This window comes from Oculina patagonica, chromosome 4 (genome assembly GCF_052425735.1).
Source record: "Oculina patagonica isolate OP01 chromosome 4, crgOcupat, whole genome shotgun sequence".
Classification (NCBI taxonomy): domain Eukaryota; kingdom Metazoa; phylum Cnidaria; class Anthozoa; order Scleractinia; family Oculinidae; genus Oculina; species Oculina patagonica.
The window spans coordinates 56,673,533-56,701,531 of NC_135761.1; the positions used below are offsets into that span (position 1 = coordinate 56,673,533).

General features: G+C 38.9%; 1 protein-coding gene across 4 annotated transcripts; it reads left to right on the forward strand.

Annotated features, from left to right (window-relative positions):
- The first annotated feature begins 11 nt into the window (after nucleotides 1-11).
- LOC144650800 (serine/threonine-protein kinase 31-like) lies at nucleotides 12-27,950 on the forward strand. 4 transcript variants are annotated; one of them, XR_013570201.1, is made up of 33 exons: nucleotides 12-87; nucleotides 975-1,030; nucleotides 1,289-1,339; nucleotides 4,389-4,493; nucleotides 6,755-6,829; nucleotides 7,427-7,579; nucleotides 9,397-9,475; nucleotides 9,806-9,903; nucleotides 10,229-10,254; nucleotides 10,337-10,442; nucleotides 11,366-11,458; nucleotides 12,329-12,372; nucleotides 12,593-12,698; nucleotides 12,967-13,029; nucleotides 13,250-13,378; nucleotides 14,356-14,386; nucleotides 15,344-15,411; nucleotides 16,530-16,619; nucleotides 17,945-18,064; nucleotides 18,705-18,802; nucleotides 19,132-19,165; nucleotides 20,116-20,241; nucleotides 20,839-20,874; nucleotides 21,083-21,151; nucleotides 21,318-21,398; nucleotides 22,027-22,158; nucleotides 23,008-23,121; nucleotides 23,355-23,432; nucleotides 24,733-24,888; nucleotides 25,394-25,444; nucleotides 26,227-26,277; nucleotides 27,247-27,720; nucleotides 27,776-27,950. XR_013570201.1 is itself a non-coding variant. In XM_078510543.1 (32 exons), the coding sequence occupies exons 3-32, from the start codon at nucleotides 1,325-1,327 to the stop codon at nucleotides 27,352-27,354; spliced, it is 2,535 nt and encodes an 844-aa protein (XP_078366669.1). In that variant the 5' UTR covers nucleotides 12-87; nucleotides 975-1,030; nucleotides 1,289-1,324; the 3' UTR covers nucleotides 27,355-27,950. The 4 variants fall into 4 exon arrangements, 3 of the variants coding, with proteins under 3 accessions (XP_078366669.1, XP_078366670.1, XP_078366671.1); XM_078510543.1 differs by having other exon boundaries at nucleotides 27,247-27,950; XM_078510544.1 differs by having other exon boundaries at nucleotides 25,397-25,444; nucleotides 27,247-27,950.
- Nucleotides 27,951-27,999: the final 49 nt, after the last annotated feature.

Below are 27,999 nucleotides of genomic sequence, written 5' to 3' on the forward strand. Positions count from 1 at the left end.
GTTCTTCATCCCCTTGGGCCGGCGAACTCAATAACAACAATGCAACACCAGAGAAGTTCAGGGCAAGAAGAAGGAGTTCCTTTGAAGGTAGGTTTATGTTCTTTTTGAAGCTAAATTTAACAGCACCCTGCATGTCATACATGTATTACTGCAGTAGTTAACCTCCTAATGTGTATAATGAAACATCTTCAACAGTTAAACCTTCAGTAAGTGGACACCCTTCAGACCAAAAAGTGTGCGTTGAAGAGAAATGTCCTCTTAATCATCATCAAGTCTCTTTGTGCCAGTAGCCGCATAGCACTCCCTGTTCCTTGCCACCGCTTTGGCTACCTCCCAGCTTGCCCACCCTGCCTTGTTTCTTTCCTTTTCCACTGTCCTTCTTCAAGTTGTCCTTGGCCTCCCTCTCGCTCTTTCCAATGCTGTGAAGCAGTCATTCGCACCTTCTCTCCTGAGTATGTGTCCCAGCCAGTTCCACCTTCTTCGTCGTACTTCGCAGCTTATGGCATTGACCTCTGCCTTTTCAACCACTCTCTTGTTTGTAATTCTTTGCTGCCATCTAATTCTCAGTATCCGTCTCAGGCATAGGCATTGGAAACTGTTCAGTTTTCTTTCATCAGCTTTAGTGATCTTCCATGTTTCACAGCCATATAGCAGTACCGGTCGAACTGAAGTCTTGAATTGGCGTATCTTGGTTCTCCTTCCTATTCCTCTGGCTGCCCATACCTTCCCTAGTCTCTGAAATGCACCACGTGCCTTCTGCAGTCGGTTCTCTTAATGAAGATTTGAAATTAAGTGCCTGTATGTGGGACCACCACTAAGTGTACATGTCTGCTTACATTAACCAGAGGTGCATGCCTGTGAGCAGAGGGCTGACCATATATATTTGAGTCCTTTATTCACTTACACGTATTAATGGTAGAAGTTGTGGTTAAGGTGTGATTTATGCGTGTGCGTGTGAATCTTTCTACTTGCAGATGGTGTTGATGCCCGACCATCAAGTCCACATGTAGAGAATGGAGAGTCCCCCGAGGTAGGAGTTCATTCTAATGACTGATTTGTGTAATTATATTCCTTACATCGTTTCTGTATTAATTTTTTGAGTGAGCTTTCCAACGAGTTCTATTTTTTTTATTCAAGTTGGCTTTTACCCTGTGTAGACAATAAATCTACAAGATGTACCTAGAGTTAGGAATGTTTGTTTAACAAACTCAGGGAGACGTGCATTCAAAAATTAATTTCCTTAGTGCTTCCTTTTAACTGCCTATTTTTTTCCTTCTATTTTTTGCAGGAGAAAATATTTGTGACCCATGTGGAGAGCCCTGTAATGTTCTGGGCACAGGTAATAGCTGTTATTGCAGTTGAGCCAGCGATAATATATTCTTTTGTTAAAAAGGTATGCGAACGAGGCGAAAGGGTCAATACATCAGTGAACACAATGCAGAATGACCCTTAAGCCTCGTTTGAATGTCAAACCGCTGAGAACTCCAATAACAGCTATTGAGATTTGGTTGGCTTACCTTGCAGAACAAATTTTACGGTCTGTTTGGTTAATATGTAGGAAGTAAGGATTTGTCAGGTTTACAAATTCCATTACTACATAAAATGTAGTTATTTAAATACAAATTTTACAAACACACTGTAAAAGTTAAAGTGACACTTGCAGATACCTTTACCAGGCAGGCATTGGCAGATTAACTGGAATAACATGTAAAGTCCTTGGCCCAGTTGTTCAAAAGGTGGATGATGCTATCCACCGGATTAATCGCTATTCACTAGATAACTGTCATACAAAACTTACCGTAAAGTTCCGTGTATAAGCCGCACCCGTAGATAAGCCGCACCCCCGATTTGGAAGCTCAAATTTTGGAAAAAAAATTTAAAGACCATAAAGTTTGAAGTTCAAGTGAAGTTCTATTGGTAAACAATCAAGGGCAAGCAAGCACGGTTTCGAAACACTGACACAGTGGTTGTTGCAATGTTTAATATAAATTAAGTCTTACGAAAGCTAAATTTCACTTGTCGTACCTCCTTTTTAGTTTGAGTTCACAATATCTTAAACTTGGATGCTCTCTTGATATCATTTTTTCGAGATTATCACTTCTAAACACTCCTGAAACACTTGTAATTTGTTCGAATCGTTCGCGAATGATGAATTCTTAGTAGCCAAGCTCTGAATTGTAGAGAGGAGTCTGGGCATTAAAAACAAACATGGCGGCATTTTCTTCGGAAGAAACCACGTTTTTATTTCAAGATTCTTGGAAACTGCTACTCGCAACAGGATAAAAACTTCATGCAGAATAAGAGTTTGTTAATCCAGCAGATGTATTTGCTGTGAAGGTCAATAAAAAACCGAAGCGGTCGGCCATTTGCCTTGTGAGTATTTGCGTTTATCTTGGTGCCTTCTCACACGCGGCGGAAAGACATGATTCGAAGTGACTGGCACGCTTCACTGTAAACAGCTTTGCAGAGGAACTAAAAGGTAGTGAACAACAACAAAGTTTTCAGGTTGTTATATATGTTTATTCAATGATGTCTTGAGAAGTTTTTTATGAATATTAATTAGGCCTTTGAGAACTCCAACCAGAGATGTTTCCGTAGATAAGCCGCACCCCCGATTTTTGACTTGAATTTAGAGGAAAAAGATGCGGCTTATACACAGAACTTTACGGTACTTCGCTACCCACCGGATAGTGATTTATCCGGTGGGTAGTGTTTGTACCATATATTCTTCAACGCATTAAAATAGTTTTGTGTTCTAGAAATTATGTAATAAACAAATTGAAAAGAAATGTTTTAATGTGTTGGCAATGTTAAGGTATGCTAAAAGTATCTTCAGCACTTTATATATACAGTACCACTCAGAAATAAGCGTCCATCGCATACGCACCTTATACGCACAAACGCAGACGCACATACGCGCATACACATACGCACATACGCATACGCGCCTATGCAACGAAGCATAAACACATACGCAGTTCTTTGTTATTCATTCCTCTAAGCTTTCTTTGTGTTGTATTGTTGGGAAAAACAAAAGAAAAATCTTTGCGAGAACAACTTTTAAAGGCGGCAGACGATCGAGTAGTGTTTGTCTTGCCTTAAAGTACGTAGTTTTAGGACGATTATCGTTTGGCATTTTGAGACAAACAGACGAGAGTTTTGTTTACGTTACACGTAACAAGATTCAGCGGCTCATAAACGTGAACTTCCCAATAGTTCAATCTCGAAAGGGTCGCTCAAGAGTTGAAACGAAAGAAAACGATGTGCTTTTATTCGACAACAAATCGATATGAAATTATCCGAGTTTTGCGGGTGACGGCTTTTGACTTCGGCAAGCGCCGTCGAGAAGCGAAAATAAATATATCTCTGGTTCTAAGAATCCACGTGCAGCGAATCAACATTTTCCTTAAGTCACAACTATGTAATAATATTGCAAAACAACAAATCACTGATAAAAGATGAATTTATTAATAGAACCGTACATACGCGTGACGAAACATTCACCTGAGTTCTCAAACAATCACGCGTTCTTCAAAAGAATTACCGGTAAGCGGTTATCGATCATCATGCCAAAAGCAACTCGATTCCAAACAACTAAACCTTCAAATTGAAAGTTGTTGCTGAGGTAGAGGCCGTCCAGAAGAACTGCAAAATCGCCAGAGCTGTAGTTCGTCGCAAAGTCGCCAGAGGCCTGTAGTTCGTCGCAAAGTCACCAGAGAACAAATCAAGCAAGCCGCGTGAAGTTTAAATGTCATCAAAACGGAACACGATTTGTTGTTATTTGTCGGAGTATATCCTGGATCCAATAAATTAAAACTCGTCTTAAGTGGTTTCTTTTAGCAGAGAAGTTGTTGGGTTAAAAGTGTGTTCGGTTTTGAACAAAAATACTGCCATTTTCGAGCGACCGTGAACGGCTAACTTTTTTCTGCGTTTTCTCACGTGTAAAACATTCAAGTTTGTATAGACAAAGTGTCGCGTTTGACAAGTAAACCATTTAACGTTGTTTAACGTAAAACATTCCCCCCAAAAATTAAAAAAAAAATAAGTAAACAATCGAAGATCGCTGTCGCAGCAATTGCTAGAAATGTCAAACGGCCCTTTGCTGTCGACATTCATTGAAGAAATATAATAAGTCGACAATAAAGTTTTCAAGACCATTGTTTCATGTCCAGAAACACACAGGCGGAGCTGTCAAACTTGACATGTTGACGCCACAAACGTGAATTGGTTCAGTTGAAAACGCAACGGTTTTTTCGCGTATGTTTTGGGACGCTTATTTCTGAGCGGTACTGTATATGTGCATTGTAGGTTGCTTGTGTTCCAACTGTTAGAGATTAATAGAGTTAAATTACAAAAACCTCTGACTTTGTTACAAATCTTGCATTTAGACAGCAGAACTAGAAACAGCACAAGTCATTGAGAAAATGGACAAGGACCTGCAGATCTACTGCAGAAACAAGCCTTTGTTACAGTCAACTCCACACATTGACAAGGTAGAAATTAATACTATAATACATTTATGTTAAAGGGATTTTAACTGATTTTTGGACCGCCAAAATTTATATTTGTGTCACAGGAAACCTAAAAATAATAGTCCATGTGTATCAAAAATTGCTATATTAGAGCACTGAAACTGTTAACAAGCATCTTTGGCTGCGGATGGCTTGGATGAAAATGGATTGTGTGGCAAACGTTTTAAAATTGTTTCTGTGCGTCTTCGAAATATCGATATAAATATCCATAGTTTGATTTCTATCTGCAGATTAAGGTTATATATTCCTTTAGATGTTCAAAGGTAATGTTTATATAGAGTCAAGTTTCCTACCACTAATTTTAGAACAGTTTAGACGAAAACTCTGTGAAATCCCTGTGACATAGTCCCTGTAAAGTCGGGTTTACATTTTGATCATGAATGCAGTAGATGACAACAATTACAGGGATCCATATTCGTTTTTTCTCCAAGTCGTCAGCCGGGCAAGTATGCAAGATGACATACTTGCCCTGGCAAAATTTTACTTGCCCGTTCAAAAGGAAAGAATGGCGACCGTACAACAAGTAAGCTTAAATGAAAAGTTGACTTTTTTGTTATTATCACATGTATGTAACACTGTGTATACATGAAATCTTTAAGACAACGAATCTGTTTTAATAAAGTTTGATTCACAAGTATTTGTTAATGAGACTTTTTACTTGTCTACCTTGGCTGCCGGTTTACAAATTTCACAAAACATCATGCCCCCAAGCGGCTTGTGATGTTGCGGAAGCGTATGATGCGGGCACAAATGAAAGCCAGGGCCTCTTCGACTGCAACCACGGAAGAAAAGAACGCTTTTGCTCTTCTTATTCATATTTGGTTTGTTTTTCTGAAGTGTTAACATTGCTTTTTTCCTTTGCTGGCGGGGCCAGACCAAGATAACGGCAAATTTTGATCAAAACATCAGCTGATGCGATCGCCTCGTGTTTTCGCGGATGCAGCTGCAGTACAAAATATCAGCGGTTGAGAGCTTGAAAATTGAGCCTGCAATGATTTCATTGATGGAAAATACCGCATCAGCCAAGATGGCGGCCAAAATTATGATTTTATCGTGACAGAAAGTTGCAAATTATGTTCTGTTTTCGAAAAGTTATGAATGGATGACAAGTGGTCAGAACTTAAGTAACTCATAAGAAAACTTAATAATTGTTTTTTTTTTTTCATTAAGTCAAACTTAAGTCGTCCAGCGGACGAGTTTATGTAATCTTTTGGTCGTCCATACGATTTTTTAGTCGTCTCGGACGACCGGACGACTGGGAATATGGATCCCTGCAATTATTTGTCAGCAGTCCAAAGTTTAGTGCACCAGTACATGTAATGACCTTGGACAGCAGAGATACATGTATGCACAGAGATATGCATGCACAGTGCGCATGAGGAATTAGGGGACAACAATTATGCTGACACAATATTATTTTGCCTCATTTTATGTGACAAGTCCTCAACATGAGCAAATTTTCATATGTGACAACTTTTGCTTGTCACATAAAAGCTAACTTGCCAGCTTGTCAACAAATATATTTGTCACATAAAAATCGTCCATTTTTTCTCATCTACACAAGCAAATAAAAGTTGTCACATAAGAACTGCCATTTAAAAATTGCTCGTGTAAACCCGGCTTAATTGTTAGGCTGCAACAATACAATTTTTTGCAATACTGTACATACAGTGTATCTCGAGACAATGGAAGTACACTGAGTCGCAGACAGCAACAACAAGTAATTACTTGACTAATACACCAGCAAATATTTTTAATCAATTACTATGAAAAACTTTGAATAAACACATTCTTATGAATATTTTGTTTGTTGTCTGCTTCAGCTGTGAAAAATACATACTAGTTATGCAACGCTTTCGAGTGGTATACTATGGAATATCCCACGAGTCACTTGTATTTTCGTCGAGAATAAGATCGCAGCGGACGATGGGAAGGTGAGTGAATACCGTCGATACAACGGCTTTCCTGTGTTCTGATGGTGTATTTTCTATGGCATGGTATAAAATGTAGTATATAACGAGAGCAAGGGAAACTGTTTTGCTTTTGACAAAATTACATGAAGTCTAAAAATGGAATACTTGATTTGTTTGTAAAGCCTCGCAGACATATGTAGGCCACTTAGTTGTGACCATCCCCTGTACCAACCATTCTATACCTTTGATGGAAATTTATACTTGTAACAAATTGAAAGTCGGTCCATTTTTATTGTGCTGTTGTTCCAGGTGTATGGTGGAGTTTATCCCGAGGACAAAAAGTGGTATCGCTGCAGGGTTAAAGAGCTCATGGAGGATAACCAGGTATGCAATTCTGATCTGGTCTCCTACCCTCTATAGATTAAAGGAGGCCCTTGAAGCAAAGTTCCTCTGTTGAAAAAATAAAATTTTGCCAGTTAAGTTTAAAAGGTAGTTTACATGTATGTTGTATATTTCATCCTGGAAAAAAATGGATAAAAGTAGTGGTATCAGAATTTTAAGAGATAGAAAAGGATTGATGTGATTACTCAGCATGATGTTATCTCAAAGAAATTGTGGATAAATGAATGTTTATGAGGCAAGGGCTTACATACAGTGTGCATAAGGGACGGACAAGTGTTTGCATGTGTGTCAGGCCATGTAAACTTTAGTTTGCCATTTTTTATAATGGCTTAAACCTTTTATAAGCCAACAAAAGGCAAGCATGTTAGCTGTGTTTACATTTCCTTCAAAAACACTACACAGGCAATCAGATTGTAAAAAAAAATTGTACTTCATAATTGTTGTTCTATTACTTCTTGAATTACTTTCAAGATTGTCAACATTTTGTACCTTTTGACTTAACACTTCCTTAATATTTCTTCAGGTCCGGTGCAGCGTTATCTTTAACACACCGGTATATCTATTGATATTACTTTTTAGGTTCAAGTTCATTTTGTGGATTATGGCAACACTGAAGTTATCAGTCTACGGACTATTGTGTTCCTTTCACATGAAATTCTCTCCTTGGTGCCGTTTGCTCAACTGTTTTGCCTTGATGGTGTTGCAGCAACTAACAGTGAAGTTTATGACAAGGTACCTAAGTGAACCCCTGCTTCTCCACCAACCCTTGTTTCTGACATAAAAACCACACATTTTAAAGTAGATTTGTTATATTCCCTAATAATACATTTTAGCAGGGAGTAAAGTGAATTCCAGGTCAAAATGATTTTAAACAGATTTAATTCGGTAGTGTAGCAGCTCATATAAGCTTGTAATTTTGCTGGTCCTCTAACGTGGCAGTTGCTATTGTTTTTGGGGCTTGGGGCATTTTTCCTGTTGATTGTTCTATTGTTTTCTTGAAGGGTAGCGAGCCATTCATGTGAGACCTTACATACCCATTTTATTTGTATTTTCCTTTGTTTCAATTTTGTATAATTAATCTCTTTAAATTGACAAAATAATTTATTACACTTACATGTACGATAATCCTTTTAAACAACAAAAAACAAAAACAAAACAATCAAATCAATTGCCAGTTCAAAATCATTTTGACCTAAAATCATTTTAAAACTACAGCAAATGTATAACTACAAGCTACCACATTCTGACCGTTTTTGTTTTCCATTCTGCCCCTCATCATTTTTTTTTTCTGTGCTTCATGTTATATATTGATTTTTCTTTTGTTTTCCATCAGCTGACAGTTACCGTAGCCTGCCGCACCCCCACAAGTCACAAATGGGGCGCCCAACTCTGTGGAGCCGGGCCCAAAAACTCCAAGACCAGACAACCCACTTGTGTCACTGCCGTCCCGCACGGAGTGAACCGCCAGTCACCGAATCGGCGCGCGGGGCCAGAGACGCAAGACCACAGGCAATGGCCGACCGCGATGACCCGACGCTACTCTGAGGGATCTGTGGGGAGCGAGAAGAACGCCGAGTGCCATGTGCCCAGACCCCCACGCTGCCGCGTGGAGAGGACAACGAGAGACGAAGGACCACGGAGGGACGCGGACACTGCCCCGCCGCCGTGTTTTTGCCCTGTTTGTTTACCAGAACTAACTATTTGGACTGTCAAGCCACGGGGGTGCGACTACGGGTGCGGCTTATACACGGAACTTTACGGTATTTGAAAAGAAAAGTCAGTCTCTGTGTTTTTGATTGTCTACTTGGAAATGCGTGTACTCCTTTTAAGAACTATTTTAAAAGAGGAAATCACAGTGTCAATACTAGGAACAGATTTTCCTCTATCGAACTGCCGAAAATGAAGCTCGAGTTTGGCCGTCGGAGTTTTTCGTTTTTAGGAGCCTCCGTTTTTAACAGTTTACCGTCGGACATGAGAAATCTGAATTCTAGGCTTCTATTTAAACAAAAAGTTAAAGAACATTTTTATTTGTAATTTTTATTCATAAGCTGTCATATGTTTTTTGACCATTGTAGTTTTAACATTTTTAAACTTTTTTAAACTTTTATTTATTTATTTATTTATTTATGTGGCGCAGCCGGGAGAGGAGGGGGGTGCCGGTGGCGGGGCACACCGCCGAACACGCGACGGACGCGGGGCGACCACGGGAACAGACAGCGGGCGACCCCCCCACGGCGAGAGACCCGCCGAAGCGACTGAGCCCCCCCCCCCGAGGGCCGAGACCGGGACGCGAGGGTGGCGCGGGCGCCGCGCGCCCCGGGCGCGGCGCGCGGGGGGGGGGGGAGGAGAGACGCAGGACAGCGGGGCCCGCCGACCCGCGCAACACAGGACCCATGGGGCCCTATTTTTTATTTTTTGTGTTTTTACCTTTTGAAATTTTTAAAATCTTACAGGACCCCTAAGATAACAGTACTCTCAAGTACTGATGGGTTAATCCTGTTAAAATATTCGTTTGTTATTAAATTATATTATTATTATTTTACTTGCAGGGTGTCGACATGCTGCACAATCTCACCGATGGCAAGCTGCTCACTATCAAGTTGAAAGAAACGAAGAAATCTTTAGATTGTATGTCAATTACCGGTAAATTTAAAAGTTGTGCTTTTTCTGAAGGCACTTGCAGAATGAGTAAAGATTTTATCATCAGTGTTGTTGTTCTTAAGGTCATTCCCCAGTATTGCATTGCACATCCCTACTGCGCATAATTTCACGCATGATTAGGGCGCGCGCATAAAAAATGGCAGCACCCCCATTTTTATTTCAAAATTCAAGTTCCTATAACATAAACAATCAATAGGCAAAGTTTGACGAAAATCTTAGTGCAGGTTCTATTTCTATTTGGAATGACCTTAAATGAATTTGGACATTTGTATTATTATTATTGTTTACTCTTTGCAGTCCCGTGCCCTGTGGAACTTAGGGATGATTCTGAAGGGGGAATTGGAAACATTGCTTTCGAGTTAATCAAACAGGGACTTGTTACAGCTACTGAGCAGGTACATATGTATAGTGTGTTGTTAGGCTGTTCCTACCAGCAATAGCAAGTCAGGGAATGTAGCAAATGGAAAGAAATTTCTGGTTATTCTGAGAGAAACGGGAAAAGAGGAATTCCTATGAAGGTATTCCATTTTTTCCAAAACATTCTAATGGAAACCCAATGAGAGGTATTGGGAACTGCATCTCTCTTGTTTGTTACAATTCGTCACTATTTGTAACTATTTTATCTAGTTGGGTTTTCCAGACACCCAACACAAACATCTAATTCTCCTTGAACATGTTGAAATTATCAATTGTTCTTTATATTTTTACTGTCTGTTGTAGGACGGTCCACCTCCATTATCTCCAAGGTATGGTAATACTTCCAGTTAGCATAAATATGTATAATTTTTGCAGTTTGATTTATTGTCTTTGATTCTATCTCCTATTCAGTGATGATTTTATCCACAGGTCCACACTAAGTGAAGCTATGACTAAAGAAATGGAAGAACTGAGAAATGAGAATGAATACTTGAAAAATGTTATCAAGATGCATAAAGTAAGTATTTTGTTTTTGTCATTCAGTTGAAACTCTGCTGACAGGCACCTACCCCTACTATTGATCTCAGATATCTTATTGAAATGGCTTTGGAAGAATTTGTCTGGGCACTCTTTCCAGCAACTTCCTGTCACAAGTTTGCAAGTATGACAATATTTTTTTCACAATTATCCTTCATAATAATGCGGAGGCATGACTGCCTTATGGTTAGTGTGCACTGCTGTACGGGTTCGAGCCCTGGCTGGGCTCACTACATTGTGTTTTGGGCAAGACACTTAACTCTCACAGTGACAAGCCTTAAGCGTGCTTGAATTATTTCAAAGCTTAGAGGTTTGAAATCTCCCCATTCAATGGCTTTAATTGTTTAGATTTGGGTGTATAAATTGGTACTGGCAAATTAACTGCTGGGTGTAACCCTGAGATGGATAAGCATCCTATCTTGGGGGTATTGAAACACTCCTGGTCACATTATGGTACTGAGACCCAGAAAAGCTCTGACCTGATGGCCACTAGGCTCAAACACAGTCTTTACATTTTACCTATCCTTATCATACAATTCAAAATGTTTTATGGCAAAGAGTTTGAAAAGAGTGGAAGCTACACAATCCTCATCATGTGATTACTTTTTAATCTACAACCTAAACCGGTGGTCAAATGAAACAGCCTGAAAAAATGCCATTTCAACAGACATCTTGGATCAAAAGTGGGCAAACACTGGTTCTCTCTTCCCTGGTCTCTCCCAAATACAAACAAAGTTGACACTAATCCTAAGTTCATTTTGTTACTTGTATAAAGACATCTTTTTCTAGTCAAATGGTATCATAAGGTTTTATTGTAATTAATTAATACATATTTTTCAGGTTATTGTTACTCCTATGATTCTGAAATTTTCTTAGTTACTTTACATTTCATTTTTGAATTAGGAAAACGAAAAAGCTGTTGATGAATTGAGGAAATATTTTTCGGCTCAAGAGGTGAAATACAAGGAAAACATGGAGCAGGCTGTCAATCGCAAGGTATCTGGGCTGCAAGTATCTTAGTTCCAACACAATAAAAATGTTAAATTATATAAATTGCAGTATACAATAGGTTAACTAATAAAAGCATTTTAGCCACCCAACTGTAAAAGGTTTCTTGTGTTAAATAGTTATAAATAGGTACATCAGGTGACTGAGAAATGTAACATGTAGTCCTTTGTATGGTACTTGCAGTTGTTTTACATGGTTGGGGGCTGGGCATGCTGGACAACAGGGCTGTCACTAAGATGTCAAGCTGCCGAGTATATGCAATTAGTGGGCAGGGAATTTAACTGCTAGTAAGTTCCTTTGATTCTGTTTTCATGTGTTTTTTTTGGAGTAGCCAGGGGCTATGCTCATAGTAGGTGGGGGGAAATCCTGGCACCTGGCCCTTAGTGACAGCCCTGGGCCTAATGGTTAGCACGCTGCACTCCAGATCAAACTGCCTGGGTTTGAGCCCTGGCCTGCATGGGTCACACTTTGCTCTCATCAGGGCTGTCATTGTGTTTTTAAGCAGCCATTTCATTAAAGTTACCACTCTTAGTATTTCGCTCTGTACACAAGTGTAGCATGATACAAATCAACATCTTCACCCTTAACATCGAGGGAACACAGCCATAACAGGTGTTATGGGTCATGACCCTTAATGACAGCCCTGCCCATAGTGCCTTGAGCTCTCTTAACCAGGTGCATAAATGATATGGGTACTGGCAAAATAATGCTGGGTGTAACCTTGCAATGGATTAGCATCCCATCCAGGAGGAAGTAGGAATACTCCTTGTCACTTTATAATTCAGAAACAGAAGAAGCTCTGGCATTATGGCCTACTTTGCTCCATGCAGACTTAACCTTTATTTTGACTTTTTGCAGTTCTTAGAGTTGGCAAGCAAAGTTAGTTGCCTTAAAACAATGAGGTAAGGTTGATAGTGCAACATGGAAAACTGTCAGCATTTCATGATATCTATGCTAATAATAGTTAATCAGCATCAATAATGCAGTTGCAAATTAAAGTGTTTTTAATTGTTGTAAGTTATCAATTACCGGTAAAATGGCAAGTTATGTGTCGAGTTCAAATAACTTTAAAGTAAACAGCAGTATTCTCTTATTCTGCCTTTTACTTACATGTATTCACAGAGACACTACCCCTGGAAATGGGAAGGCTTCTGTAGTGATCAGAGAGGCTATTGAACTGAGGGAAAGTAACAGGATTGATTTGGAGGCATTAAAATCCTTGCACCAGGTATAGTAAAGTATTTGAGTGAATATAGCTTGGGGGCGGGGGGAGGGGGGGGGTGGGTGGGTAGGTGGTAAACTTACCATATTCCACAGCAGTAGTATTATTAATTAATTTGATCCTTAGCAATGAACAGTTTAGAAAGTTTGTTCACAAATAACTGTATCTACAAGAGAACACCTAGTTTGACTCTATAACCCTCTATATTGGTTGCATATCGGTGGCATTGGCATTTCTCCAGATTTACAAATGTTGCTTGCCTTGTTAAATTCAGGTCCAAGAGTCTGAGAGGAATCTCATGAGTGCTCAGGAGTGTTTGTGTCTTTGTAAAGACAAGGTAAGTTGCATTTTCTTGTTATGATTTTCTTTTCTTATGCCGATGTTGTGGAATGATTGTTTTAAATCTTCTTGTGCTTGTGCAGTTGGTAAGGACCAGCCTTAGTTTTCCAGATTTCTTACCCATGGGAAGAAGTTAAATTTCATGAGCACATTATGCACAGCCAACTATAAAATTGTATATTAGCATATGTATATAATTATTTTGTCGTGCTTTTTAGGACGAGTTATTAGCGGGTGACATTGTTTCAAAGAGAGATGAAGCAAGGCAGGAGTTATTTGACACTATTGATTTGTTTTGCAAAGAAGTTAACTTGATACCTCTTCAAGAGCGAGAAAAATCATTGCAGGTAAGGAAATTCTGTTGAATAAACTTTCAAATTAATTTGTTTTCTTTTCTTTTTTTGTAATCTTGTTTTGGTTTTAAATATTATACCGGCCGGCATAGTCTGGTACTTTCATCACGGCATTCAACAATTTAATTAATGTTATTGTATTATTTCTATGAACTGCATTTAATTCAGCATGTCATTCATTTTATCGTTTCCAATCAATTTTCAGTAAATAATCTTGGTTGTCCAGAACTTATTGGTATAATAGTTGAGGCAGAAAAACTGGTTTAATTATATTGTTGTGTATTTTACACCATTCTCCTCCTTACAGCTGCTATGTAAACTTCAAGTGATGGTTGTTTAAATCTGAAGTATTAGAAGCAGTGTGAAACATACTTTCTTTTAGGTGGTAGAAAAATTCTTGTCCTCTTCGTCAACAGTAATTTAGAGTCCTCTGACGAAGAAATAAAATGGCATTTGCTCACAGTTTAAGCCTGGTGTCCATATGATTGCAGTGGATCACAGACGATCACAATTGCAGAAATTTACTGAACCGTGTGATTGCACAATCGCAGAGTGAACTGTTTCCAGATGATCGCAAGCGATTGCAGACGATCCCAGAGGTGTTGAATGATGGGATCGATTATCAATATTATGGGATAAGTAATTTCAATCGCAATATGGATCGCAATTCGTGTTTCCATATGATCGCAACGATCGCAGGCGATCACAAGCCATCGCAAGCGATCCTAGACGATCGCAGGGAATAGAACTTGGTTCTATTTTCTGCGATCGTGTGCAAATCGATCACAGACGATTGCAAAGGATCGCAGATGCGTGTTTCCACATGATCGCAGATCGCAGAACCTACAATACTGCGATCGTCTGCGATCACATGGAAACCAGGCTATAGTTGTCAAGTGTTTCTACAAGAAGTCTCTGGCACAGTTATTTAAGTTTTTCTAATTACAGAGCATCATGTCTATCTCTTTCAGCATGCACTTGGCCAGCTCCAAGAACAAGAAGGTATTTACATAGTTCAAAGTAAATGCAGTAGGACCCCAAATAAAACCTTCTTGTTAAAGGACAGTGTCCCAACTGGTTATTAAAAGTCCTCTTGGTTATTTCTAAATTATATAGCCAAATGCCACTAAAATAACATACAATTAAAGTACTTCGGTGAAGAGGTACAGGATTAAAAATCATAATCATAATGATGATGATGATGATGATGATTCAAAGATTACAGAGATGGAAGTGGATTACAGTTCATGAAATTTGATTTTGTGACAGGATGTCATGTAAAAAAAGTTCCATTCCGGTGAAAGTTTGAATCTTTAGTCGCTTATTTTCCTTTGTTGATATTTTGCATTTGAAAATTTCCGCAAGCTTATTTGCACCGAATAAAATTTAAATTTTGCTTTCACCACTTTTGGTGTTTTTACTTTATTTTCAAGATACATGTAATAAAGTAAGTTCGCAGCTAGCTCCTGGTCATACTTATGAAAGTACAATATATCAGCCAGGACACTTAATATGCCACTTTTGTAGGCTTGAACACAACCTCAGTCAGTCATTTCCTTTACCGGTATTTAGAACCCTTTCAACATGACCACAAGTTTAGTAATGAAATTTGTATTCCATCTTTAGGATGTTGCACTGTTAAAATAATTCTGTGCTTTAAAGGTACTGACTACTTCTTAGTCATCTTTGCTGACTCGTTGCCTTCAAATAGTTAATAGGGATCTTCAGATTGGAGTACAAGTACTAGATTGAGTATGAGCACAACTTTTCAATCCTCATGCTTATGTTTCCCATTATCGCATTTCACACAAATCTCGTACCGACAGTCTCATCTAGAGTGCAACGGGATTGAAATTGGAAAGTCGTACTTGTACTACGGTTTGAAGGTCTCTATTTACAAAGGTGAAGTTGTCTGTACTGTGTAAAAGTTTAAACTGATTAATAAACTTACAATTTCAGATGCTCTAGACAACTGTAGCACAGACCCAGTTCTTGAAGGAGCTGTTGAAGCTTACCAGGAATGGCGGGTATGAGTGTTTTACTCTTTAGAGTGTAGCGGCCTTTTTTATTATCTCACTTTAAAAATGTGCACATTATTACAGAATGAGAGAATGATTTCATCACTTAAAATGCTTCAAAATCTCATGAAACCACGATATACTTTTGACAAAAATACGGTATATAACTGGCTTATATGGATAAAAACTCTTTGTTGGCAAAACACCATATGCTTAATGACCATCAAATAGATTTGGAGAGCGTCGAAATTGGCGACAGGTCAACGGCGTGGAAACAAAGACTAATTCTTGAAGCTTGGCATTCTGTGCGAGATAGGAATGTTATAAACGAACACATAGCGTTACCAAACGTTTACAATAGCATTAAGAATTTATAGACTCATTAAGAATGCTCTAGAGACTGTTGTTGCACTCAGAAAGTGCATTTAGTTTTTTATCACACATTTGTTACATATCTTAACAGGACGCTGTTGAACATTTGCATTTTTTTTATCTTGCTGAAGAAGGCAACAGTACTGGCCGAAACGTCCAAAAACGATATTTTTAGGCAGTGTCGACTTTTTAATTCGTAGTAAATAATAAAGATGGTAGTTTTTAAGCTCGGTGATAAATAGTGAAGAAATTATTCAACATGACATGAGTGTGGGACAAAGGAAAAAATCTGAGTCCCCGACAGAATCAAACTCATGGCCTCCCAGATACTGGTTGGGCGCTCTAACCAACTGAGCTACGAGAGACTCACTGTTGAGCTGGGCCATTTACTAGGTTGATATGTGACACGCGTCCTACATACTGCTAGGATCAGCAATGTCGAAATCATCAAATGTGTAGTAAATAATAAAGATGGTAGATTTCAAGCTCGGTGTTAAATAGTGAAGAAATTATTCAACATGACACGAGCGAGCGTGACAAATTTTTAACTGGCTTATGTTTAACAGAATATTCTAAGCAAAAATGAAACACATTTTGTCACTAACTGTTGTGAAAAATAGGCAGGTTGTTTGCCAGTTGTTTACTTTGATGTCATTTACTGACAACAAGGTGTGAAAATGGCCAGGCCAGACTCCTTTTATTGTGGAACGTCTGGTTTAAGTACTTGCTCATTCTTTTTGACAATACCACTGCAGGAGAGAAGCCTCCAGGATGTGACAGACATAAGGCAAAAGGTCAACCAATGTACAGATGACTTTACAACAGCACTTGCCAGTTTCCAGTTGGTAAGATTGTTAATTTTTATACAAAAAACATTGTTTAAAGGATAATATCAAAGTACAGGTACCTTTTTTGAGTAATATGAATGACAAAGGTTGTTTTGCCAACAACAGAAACAATGAAAAGGGTGTTAAGAAGATGAATTAAAGCTACCTCACTATCAGGTCAAGCTCTTGGCAAATTGCACTAGCCCAGTGATCATGTTTACTAGCCTGACAAGCAAAGTCGTAAAACATTGTAAATGGTTTGAAACCAGAATTCCTGTTAGTTTGTATAATGTGATTGCAATGTGAGCGTAGTTCTGAAAAGAACTGTTGTTCAGTTGGTGACTGACGTTTTGACAACCTGAGCGGAAATCATCTTCAGGATCAAGTTAAAAGTTGTTGTTTGTAAAGTAATACTGTATATCAAACACGAGAGACAGTGTTTCATCGGAATCTCAAAACACCAAGAAAAGAGATGAAATACGACTCACAGCAGAGTAGTTTTGATGAAATTCAAGGTGTTTGGATTGCCGATGAAACACTCTCTCGAGTGTTTGATATATCTTCTCAATCGAAACAAGAAACTACAGAGTAAACAGAGAAGTAAAATCATTAAAATCTATGCTAATTAAGATTGGGTATCAAAACCTCCTACACGGTTGTGATTTTGTTTGTTTTAACTTGATAGATTATTAATGAGTTTGAGAATGATATTATAAGTCTGGTTCATCCATCTGTACTTCCACCTGCTTAACTGGCTTTGTAGTGTAGTTTATTTTATTAGTGCTTATCTACCGTAATGATTCGATTTAGCACCCGGGCGCTTATTTACTTTTGGTACCTCAAGGGAGGGCACTTATTCGAGACAGGGCGCTTTTTCGGGACAGGGCGCTGTTCACACAAAAGTTCAAAACAAAACTTTAGGAAATATTAAAATAACTATTAAACAATAACAGAAACTGTAACAGTAACAAATTGTTGAAAGTTCAGTTACTTTTAAAAGAATTGTTCATTTTAGCAGTAAATATATACATGTACGGTATGGTGAATGTTCATGTGTTTATCTAATGGACGTCAATGATCATGACTACAGTGTGGGCAGTTATCCACAATAGGGGCGATTATTAGAATAGGGACGCTTATAAGAATGAGGGCACTTATAAGAATGAGGGCGCTTATTAGAATGGGGGCGCCTATTGGAATAGGGGCACTTATTGACAAAAACACATTCAAAGGGGGGCACTTATTCGGAAGAGGGCGCTTATTGGAAGAAGGGCGCTAAATCGAATCATTACGGTAGCTCTTGCTTGTAACTGGGCTCTATTGCATTTGACTACATTCAACAGGCCATGAAATTATCACAAGACAGCAGTGAAACAGTCAGTAGACATACAACATTTGGTGACTTTGATGCCATGATCAATGCTTTATTATCAGCAGTTCAAGAAGAAATGGACAAGTCCAAGGTACAACCTTTTTGTGTAGCAACCCTGGGGGGCACTCCCCTACATGGCCTATACAGGGACGTGCCGCTGGATAGGGTATGGTTTTTGACTCGTCTGTCCTAAACAGGGCCTGAACCTGTCCTAGACATGGTATGGCTGTAAGCCTGTCCTCGAGTATTTACACTGTTTTTGCTTCAATAAAAATAACTTAATAATAATAATACTTTTTATATAGGATTTCATTTCTAACCAATAGCGCTACAAGTACAATAAAAATTACATATCTATATTAAAAAAGCATTAGTTTATTTGGTGGGATCGGTGTTTGCATTTCAATGCGTCGAACATCGCGTACGGGACACAATCACAACAAAGCAGAAATGATTGTTGATGTTATCCTTTGTCCTAAACAGGACAATAAAATGGGGTAGCAACAAGCAGTGATGTTGAAGTCAATGTCAATATTTGTTTCATAATAGAAGCTGTTTATGAATAAACATAATTTGTTGTGTCTTCTAGTGCCAACTATACAGGCTTAATGCTTAATCTGAATTTATTAACCTTGAGTTTATAAATATTAAATATCCTCAGTCCAAACAAAAACAGGTTAGTTATAATTTCACTATTTTATAGCTTTTTCTTATTCTTCATTTTTTGTCAGGTATCAGAGGACAAGGAAGCAAAAAAGATTGTCGATAGTGCATTAAAAGCTCTTGCTATGGAACTTAACAGAGAACTGGCAGATATTCAAGAACTGAGGTAAATCTGATGGGATTGTTGTCATTCATTCATTCCAGTGGGTCTTCTGATCAGTGCACTGATAATCCACAGTAATGCATAGAATTTGCTTCCAAAGTACTACAGGGATCGTAGTTGCATTTTGTTGTATATTTAGTAGGTACTTGAGTTTATTGTAACATAAAAATTGTATTGGGATCCACTTGCATGCTTTGCATCCTTGAGCAAATCATTAAAAATCCCTGCCTCTCCAACTAAAATTCCAAAACAAACTAGATTAAGATGTAAGGCATTTGCTTACTTCCATAAATGTAGTCTAACAATTTTTTGTATTGAATTGTTCATATCAGAGATAACTTGATGACAAAATACAGAAGTCTGCAGGTTAGTGTTACGTGCCCCGCGCCCGCACGGACACCTCGGAACGGAAGCGCCCCCCCCCCGCCCCCGACGGACCGGACCCCGCCGGACGCCTGTCCCCCACGGACCCGACGCGCCCGAAGGGGAGGCGCAGCCAGGACGGGAGTCGCGGGCCCGCGACCCGGGGGGGGGCGGGGAGGGAGGGACCAGAGGGACGAGCGGGGGCGGCCGGGGGCGCCACGGACAGACGTGACCGAGACGCCCCGAACGGACAGGCAGTCGGTGCATACGGGGTCCACGTACTTCTAAATATCTTAGTCTAATAAAACTTGTCAATAATTTTTTTCCCATTTATTGTCTGGTAAAAATTGTTTTTTAAACTTTAGCATGGTACAATTTATCATGAAAATGTTTTAAGAACTGACGGACTACAGTAGAACATGGGGCTTGTCATAAAAATCACCAGACAGGCTATTGTCCAACACTATTGATGTTCTGTTGTTGAAGTTAAATGTAAGAAGAAATTGAAAAGTTGGAGTCTAGAAATCATGCTTCTCTACAAAATAGGCCATTTTCGAGTAACCTTTGGCATTAGTTTCAAAATGATTCCTCAAGCAAAACAATTCAAATGAAAATACTGATTTGCATGACTCATTTTGAAACAGAGGCAAAGGGTAACTTGGAAATGGCCTGTTCTAAAAGCTTGAGTCAATTTTTCATCAAACCATGCCTAGTGTTCCACAAGGCATTTAGACCACTGAGTGTTAGTGATTGAAAGATAATGAAGCAATAGTCATGAATCAGTGTAAAGGAGATACTATTGTTTTTATTTGTGGTGTGGTACTGATTGACTGTTTACTCAGCCATTCACTTTCTATTTTGTGTTTTATGCACTACATTTTGTAATATCTCTTTTAGTCACTTCTGATTCATTGCTTAATTATGCTGTTGTTTTCAACTGATACAATTAACAGGCTGATATGAGTCCATGGCTTGAGGCTAAGCCTGATGTGAAAAAAATGGGAGAGGTTAGAAGGGCGATCAAAAGTCTACGCTCCAGACTACGTCACAGGCTGGCAGACAAGAAGGATTTGGAAGAGGTTAGTTAAAGGCATACAGTGACCTGACTGTCAGTCACTCAATATTATTCCAAGTTTTACACGCTGTCATGAACTCAAAGCCGTTTTCTGGAGGCAGGGTTTGCAATATGTTTATGTTTGTAGATATGTCGGGTATTTGGCAGGAATGAACAAATGTGAAAATAGAAATAAAGGCGTAAGGGCTTACAACAATTTTAGTTAACCATTCTGTAGTACAGTCAACCCTTTCTTAATGGACACCTGTCCCGGCCTGCCTCCCTGCAATTTTCTGGTAACTCCAAAGAGGGCGGACACCGCTCTGAGATGGACCATTGGAGCCATGCAGTTCTGAAGGTGTTCATCTTAGAGAGAGTTCACTGTACAAAAGAAGACCTCACCCTAGTTTGTAAACTTAACCAACATATAATTATTAGAAAGGAAGGATCGTAAATTCGTATCAACATTTGACTATGTTTTGTTAGATATTTTTTATAGTAAACCATGTTGCAAACCGTCAGTTAATACTCTGAAGACAGCTGTACATCATATTTTCAACTTGCTTCTCCTTGTTTGGAAATGTGATGAAACACTTTCTTGTGCTCTTGTTCTTGTTTACAGGGCGATGAACTATTATGTGCTGAGGATTTTCAAAAGGTAGTTTCTATGTGCTTATTATAATAATATGCCAAAGAATACCTCGAACATTTTGCCTAACTACAAAACCTTTTGTCACTAATTGCCATTTTGTATTGATTTACATTGTAAGTGCACCCTACATTGTGTTCTACAGACTTCACTGTCTCCTTCTGCATGACTGTACCAGTTAACTATTACTATACAGAATATTGTTGTTATTTTGTAGGTGGAGAGTGACATTTGTGACATATACTTGCAACTCCACCAAAGTTTTGAAGAGGAAAGTAAATATTTGGTAAGTCTGCACATGTTTGGGCAAAAAATATTATAATATTAAATAATATTTTAAATGGCAAGCTTTGCTTATTGTGTCGATATTTCACAAGCTAGGCATGCTGAACTGTATGTTGACTTGTTGCTTGATTTATCTTTATGATCATAATTCCACTTTCTTGTAACAGGCCGATTTGGCCAAGATGGCAGCAGAACAATTTCCTGAACTTCCAATAGCTCATCCTGAACTGGGAATTTCAGAATTCTTGGTAAGTGTTGTAAGTGGGTTTTAATTTCTCACCTACTAGTACTGAGGGGGGCGTAAAGGTTTGCAATATTGTGGTTTGCCATTATTTTTGGTGCAGTTTTGCGGAATTTTTCTTATTTTAACCTGCCCTAATACGGTTTTCTAGACTAGGCTAGTGGTTTGCAGGTTTGTGGAATTTTTTGGTTACATTCGAAGTGGTATTGTGGTTTTTGTTAGATTTTTGTGTGTGGTTTTGGGTTTATCGTACCCTCTTAAGGCCTCCCTCAGTACTAGCTTGTGTTAAACAGTGCAAGCATTTATAATCCCTCGGTTTGAGCCTTGGACGGGTGACACGTGACCTGAATAGGAGCGAAAGGCGATATTGACTGGTTCGTCCAGAGAACAATGAGGAATGCGCCGGGCCCAGATGATCACCAAACAGGAAATGATGAAGAAAGGATGAGGGAGAAGACCGCCAAAAAAGGGAGCCAGCAAGCACAAACGGCACAAAGAAGAAATCGGAGGAGAAAAAAGTCCGAACAAGAAGGGCCGGAAAGCCGAAAAGCCGAAGGCCTGAAAAAGTGTACGACCCCTGTTTGGAGTTCTAGCTTGACATAATGACTATTAAAGTATTTCTTATTATTCTGCAGGCATCTAATGGATTGGTGAAACCAGGAAGAGAGTTGGAGCATTATCCACACCACGATTCTGAACCTACTGTTTGCCATGACAAGTGTTCAGCTATCAAGTCGGAATTTGCTGGAAGACCATGCATATTAAAGGTACAACATTAACATCAACATTTAAATATTTTTTAATGAAACGTTATATATTTATTTGCAGTCACAAGTGTACTAGATGGAGTTCCATGCAAGTGAAGTTTATTCAAACGGGAAGCAAAAATTATATGGGCATGATCTTGACATCTTATTCTGCCTGGGAAAGGGGTGTTTTATGACACAGATATGTACATATTCATGGTGACAATATCAGGGATGTTGCTGGCGGTCACCGGTGAAAGAGAAGGCGAAAACACGAAACAAGAAGGAAAGAGCGCACAGTAGCCAGCTGGGCTGTGATAGCTGGTAAGTGATCGAGCTACAACTTGAATATGATGTCATATATGTCTTCTGAAATATTTACAATAACTTTGTTCTAGTAAAAGTTGGCAAATTTGAAAAGCTGCTGTTTTAAGCACTAGCCCTGCGTTTTAGTAAAGTATTGGTCAAAAATAAATAATGCACCTATAAATGGTAAGCTGCAGGAGGAGGGGGAAGCATAGGAGGGGCATTTGTACTTATAATTAGCTGAGATTTTCTGTTCAAATGCCCAACTGCAGGGCATATTTGGATGGTCAAATAAGTCACTAAACATCAATAAAATTATGTTAGAAAGTCCACTAAAACAGTCAAACGCCCCCACCAAGGGCAGACAATTGCTGTCAAATTCCCTGCCTATGCCCAGTCCCCCTCCCCCCCCCCAGGCAGCTTAATACTGTTAGGTGCATAATGATTTTAGTTTCATTGATCTGACGGAATTATGAATATGATAAAGCCATTGTTAATACCACAAATTAAATAAAGAGCCAACAACTCTGTTTACTCTGGGAACATTGTCATTGTTATTTACAGGAGCTTAAGGTAGACCGGCAGTTGGGAGACATTGATACTCTGAAAGGAAAAGCTGTTAACTTCAGCAGTGTTAATAACCCTTTTCTGATGCCCTTGGATGCTTTCTTTGTTAAGGTATTTTTGTTTAGACTCATTGAAAACAATAAAAACTTATTGTAAAGGTCTGCACTCTTGAAGGAAAATCCAAAAGTTATCCCTGTATGACGGATTCACTAACGTTAATAGACTAAAAGTGTGATATAACCTACCCATGGATTAATGTATAGTACAGTAATTAAGAAAGTAAGGTGTTAATGTTATCTTTATATGGGTATTTAAAATTGATTCTCGATGTTTTTCACTAATAGGGAAACAGAGCATTTGTTCAAATGCCTCTTTTGATGAGTGGCGAAGAATGGCTAGCATCTCGTGAGTGTTCATCAGAGGTAAGCATGAACGCACAGTCGTAATTAATAATAATATATATTTTTTTGTTTTTTTTGGGTTTTTCCTACGAAACAAACTACTTATGGTAGCTTGGAGAGCAGGGAAGGCGTAGTGGTCACTGGCGAGAGCGCTAGCTTCACATCGATGTGGCGCAGGCTTATATGCAAGTTGAGTTCGTTGCTGGTTCTTGAGGTTTTCTGCAAGTACTCAGATTTCTCCCTCTACAAAACCCAACATTTGTAAATTTCAATCTGATTCAGAATCCGAGAGCCACAGGTTTGTCAGTCGCAAGACTGATTGGTACTACCTTTGTTAACCAAACTCGAATTAGTTAGCTTGTTCTTACGTTTTGAAGAGGGGGATGTGATAAAAGCAACCATAAATTTTTGGGACAAAGAAAACAGCTTTGGGTTGAGTGATAACGTCATTCTGCGTGACTGAATGACTATTTACTTGACATTCAGGAAATCCGAGGGGCGTCATCAGCAGCACTTACAGAAAATTTCAGTCGAAATAAATACTTAAGTTGCAAAATCCAAAGAAATTCCAACTTGTGGAATGAACAGTTTTATCCATCAGTTATGTACAATCACAGACACAAAAAATGTCAGGTTATGTCTGTGAGCAGAGAATCTACCTTATTGAGCGAACAAAATGTACACGTAATGTAGTTAACGCGAATTTTCGAAAATTATTTTACATGATTTAATTAACGCGAATTTCCGTGTGTTATACGTTTACGTCGAATAACGCGAATTTGTTTCATTCTGCGAAATAATTTTATAGCTAACTGTGCTAACAGATATCCTGCGATATATGTAGGTTGCGAAGATTTGTCCGAAATGTTGTAAAGCGCTGCATAATTATAGTTTTTTTTCTGCAAAATGTGTTTCGTTGGCAAGTTGTTGAATAATAAAACAATTATCCTGCCAATCTTGCGGAATATTGTCTGATTTTAGCCAACTCGGCCTACGGCCTCGTCGGCTAAGTATCAGGCGATATTCCGCGCGATTCGCAGAATAATTGTTAAATGGAAACAAGTGAGCGGTTTCTCCTTATTTGAATGACAATGTGTCAACTGACTCTGACGGGGGGGGGGGGGGGTAGATTATAATGTGGTCAAAAGGTGTGTTTTAAATTAACAGTGACAAATTAAGGTGCCTGAAGTTAACGCGAATTTTTGAAATTCGCGTTAATAACATGCATTGTCAACTTCTTACAATAAGGCATTTTCTTTAAATGTCCCATGTTCCCTTAAATAAAGATGCGTAAGAACTTGGTGATGGATATTTCTTGTAGGACATCACGCTGGTTTTGAGAGACATCCTTGATGCTTTGAATGCACTTCATTTGAAAAACATTTGCCACGGGTGTGTGCGCCTTCAGAGTGTATTTGTGGAGCAAAGATCTGGAGAGTACAGAGGAATACTTGATTTTTTCCCTTTTACCAACTCGGTGAGTTTTAGTTGTTGTTGTGAGGTGCTATACTGATCTAATACAGCTTTTGTAAGTTTTTCTTTTTTATGTTACCCCAATGGCTTCAAAGTGAAACTGGCGAAAAAAGGATAATAGTAAAATGACACAGTATGAAGAGGCTAAGTGCGCTTATTTGGCAACCTGAGAAAGCATGGACTTTTTTTTACTTAATAGACATGGAGTTACTCGTACTGTAGCTTACTAGGTAGACAAAGTAAGTATGCCGAGTCTCGTCTCCAGGCCTGCAAACTGTAAACTTGGTAATTCCGTGCAAAAATAATGTGCACATGTTGTGTTAGTCAAATAGGTAATTTTTTGGCAGAGTTTGCAAATTATATGAAACCCAAAATTTTGTTTTCGGAATATGAACGATTTTTTTTCTATTTCATCAGTTCCAAAAAAACTAAAAACCAAAGCAAAGTATAAGTGACTACAGCTTATTGTTCTTTGCTGCTTTGTTGAGATGTTTCTGGCTTTTTTTTAGCAGTGTAGCCAAGCTCAAGAAATGAAATTTTTTGGAGAGTTAATTGTAAAGGTGAGTTCAACTTTTCAGTTAAATTGTACAGCCCTTAATCTAGAAGGAGTCACTTCAATGGAGGAACTGTGTACGTCATAAACTTAAGGCTTATCTTGAAAATTTTAGCCGTCTATTTTTTCGAGTTCATTGTTGTTAATCCGTTTCAAAATGTCCGACCTTTACCAATCCTTATTTCGTTTGCTCGTCCAGTCAAGAAAAGTCTAGGACTGAAGTTAGACTCCGTCTTGAAAGTTCCATGAAGAGATCAGATTGAATTTTTGAATGAGCCTTGAAAGGTTCTTGAAATTTCAAATGGCATTCTCAATGTTTACAACCTAAGTCTAATGCCATGAAATGGCAGCCAGAGGTAAAAATGTTAGACTAAATATAAACAGCGGAGAAAGACAGACTAACTGCAAAGTTACAGACACTTACATGTGCTGAGAAAGACTGCTAAATTTAAAGCCTGGTTTCACTAGCGACGCAAGCACAAGCGCAATCACGCAAAAGGACATTGATCCGTGCTGGCCCCGCAAGGCAAGGAAAGCACCAAAATGCAATGTGCTTGTGCTTCCTGAGTCGAAGCTGTTACACGGTGAAATAAGAGCTGTTATCCTTGCGCTTGTGCTGCGTCGCCAGTGAAAACCAGGCTTAAACAATGATTGTTGCAGCGGATATCCGTTGGGCGAACTGACAGATAGCTCGCGTTCAAATGCTTGAAAATTTATTAGTTTGAATCCTTGAAAACTCCTGATAAAGCAATGACACGTTCTGCAATTAATACCACGTTCATATTTTAGATGAACTTCCCCGACAAGGACTCTGCAACGACATTCTCGGAACTGACAAAGGTTTGTACTGCTTAAAGGTATAAATTGAAAGAGCATATGAAACACATTTTCTCACTTGTTAAAATTAACAACTAAGGGCAAATTTAAAACATGTTAGCAGGTATATGTATGTTCCAACTGTTTTTCAAGCCACAATTTGTGACCTCACCTCTGATATTAAAAAATTGGCTCCATTTTTCATGTTACCACTACATTGCAGCCTTGTAATACTGACAAGCCAATGTTGAAATCCGCAACTGAACAAGTACAGTTTGATCCTGCACAATCCTTAATTGTGTCCGCGTCCCTGATAGGGCCCTCAATTGTTTTCGATGTCATTGTGGTTTGTAGCAAACACGGCAAAATTTGAAACAACTTTATCTCAGTGGCACAGTGGTCATCTGAATTTTTTAAAAAATATGTCCTTAGATATTTCCCTTACAATTTTTACTCGAAAGGACCGATGAAGTTTTGTTAGTGATTGTCAGTTTCGCGTTCCTCACTACTTAACCAATGTTGTGATGAACGTTTGTAGCATGTAGGTGCAAAAAGAATGATGATTTTAAAGCCCCCCAAGAGAACAAAATGCTACTGTGAACTAGAAGGAATGTCGAATATCATCAAAGTGCCATTTATGCCACTTGCGATTACGTTTGGCCAGGACTTGCGTGCACCTGACTTGACTTGGGATGACTTGCATTTAATTTGCACGCAAGTCCTTAGTCGGCACAAGTTTTTCTCTGTTTGGACAGTCAACGCAAGGTTAATCGCACGTCGTTCTTTTGAATTTTGGCCATTTTGACCATCTTGAAATGTTTTCCCTTTCTTGGCAACTTGCGTGCGCGTGCGAGTAAACCTGCGATTAAGTTTTGCCACCCAACGTAAGTCTGTACGCAAGTTCAACTTGCGGCTACTTGCTGCGCCTCCGTTTGACCAGGCCCCAAAGCTACTTGTACTTTGTGTTTAACTGATGATTCTTCGTTGTGGCAGGACGCAGACCTTTTGGCTGTTCTTGGTGACTTGCTGGACACAGACGATGTCGATAGACTGACAGCTCAGCAAACACTACAACAAGCTTACTTCTGCAAGTGTGTTTGATTTAAAACACTGCCTCGACATTTGAAACTTTGAACTTTGAAACTGTAATATATTTATAGAGGCAAGCTACTTCATAGCTGTATTGTTGTGTTCCATTTCGTTTTGGAGTTGTTCCTGTTCCGTTCGCCATCAGTTTGGCTTTTTTATTTGTCTCGCAACATTATTGCTCTCCCAGGGGGTTTGCAGCCGATTAGGAAAGTTAAGAACAACCGTTCTGACCAAAGCGCCTTGATTAAAAAATTAAGCCTGTTGAATCAGCTGATTTCGGCGGCAAGCTGAAGCTTAAAAAGAGGACTGATAAGCTTGTTAAGAAAACTTGAGAACAACCGTTCTGATCGAAAGACATTGACTAGGAAAGATAAGAAAGTGAGCCTGTTGAATCAGTTGCTTGCGGGTCCCTCGTGCAAGTTGGAGTTACGAGAGTAGCAGAACTTAAAAAGCATAGTAGAATTAGTAGGACTGCGAATTTTGACGCCACTGACGTTCAAGTGAAGATTTTGGGACAGTCAAGAAAATTAAGAGTATTTGTATGGCTGCTACTGAAGTTTCCCATACAAAATATCGTTTTTGATAGTTTCGACAAAAGTTGCATTCTGTGCATACATGCATTTTGTAATTGAATTCAAGAAATGGACATGCATATTA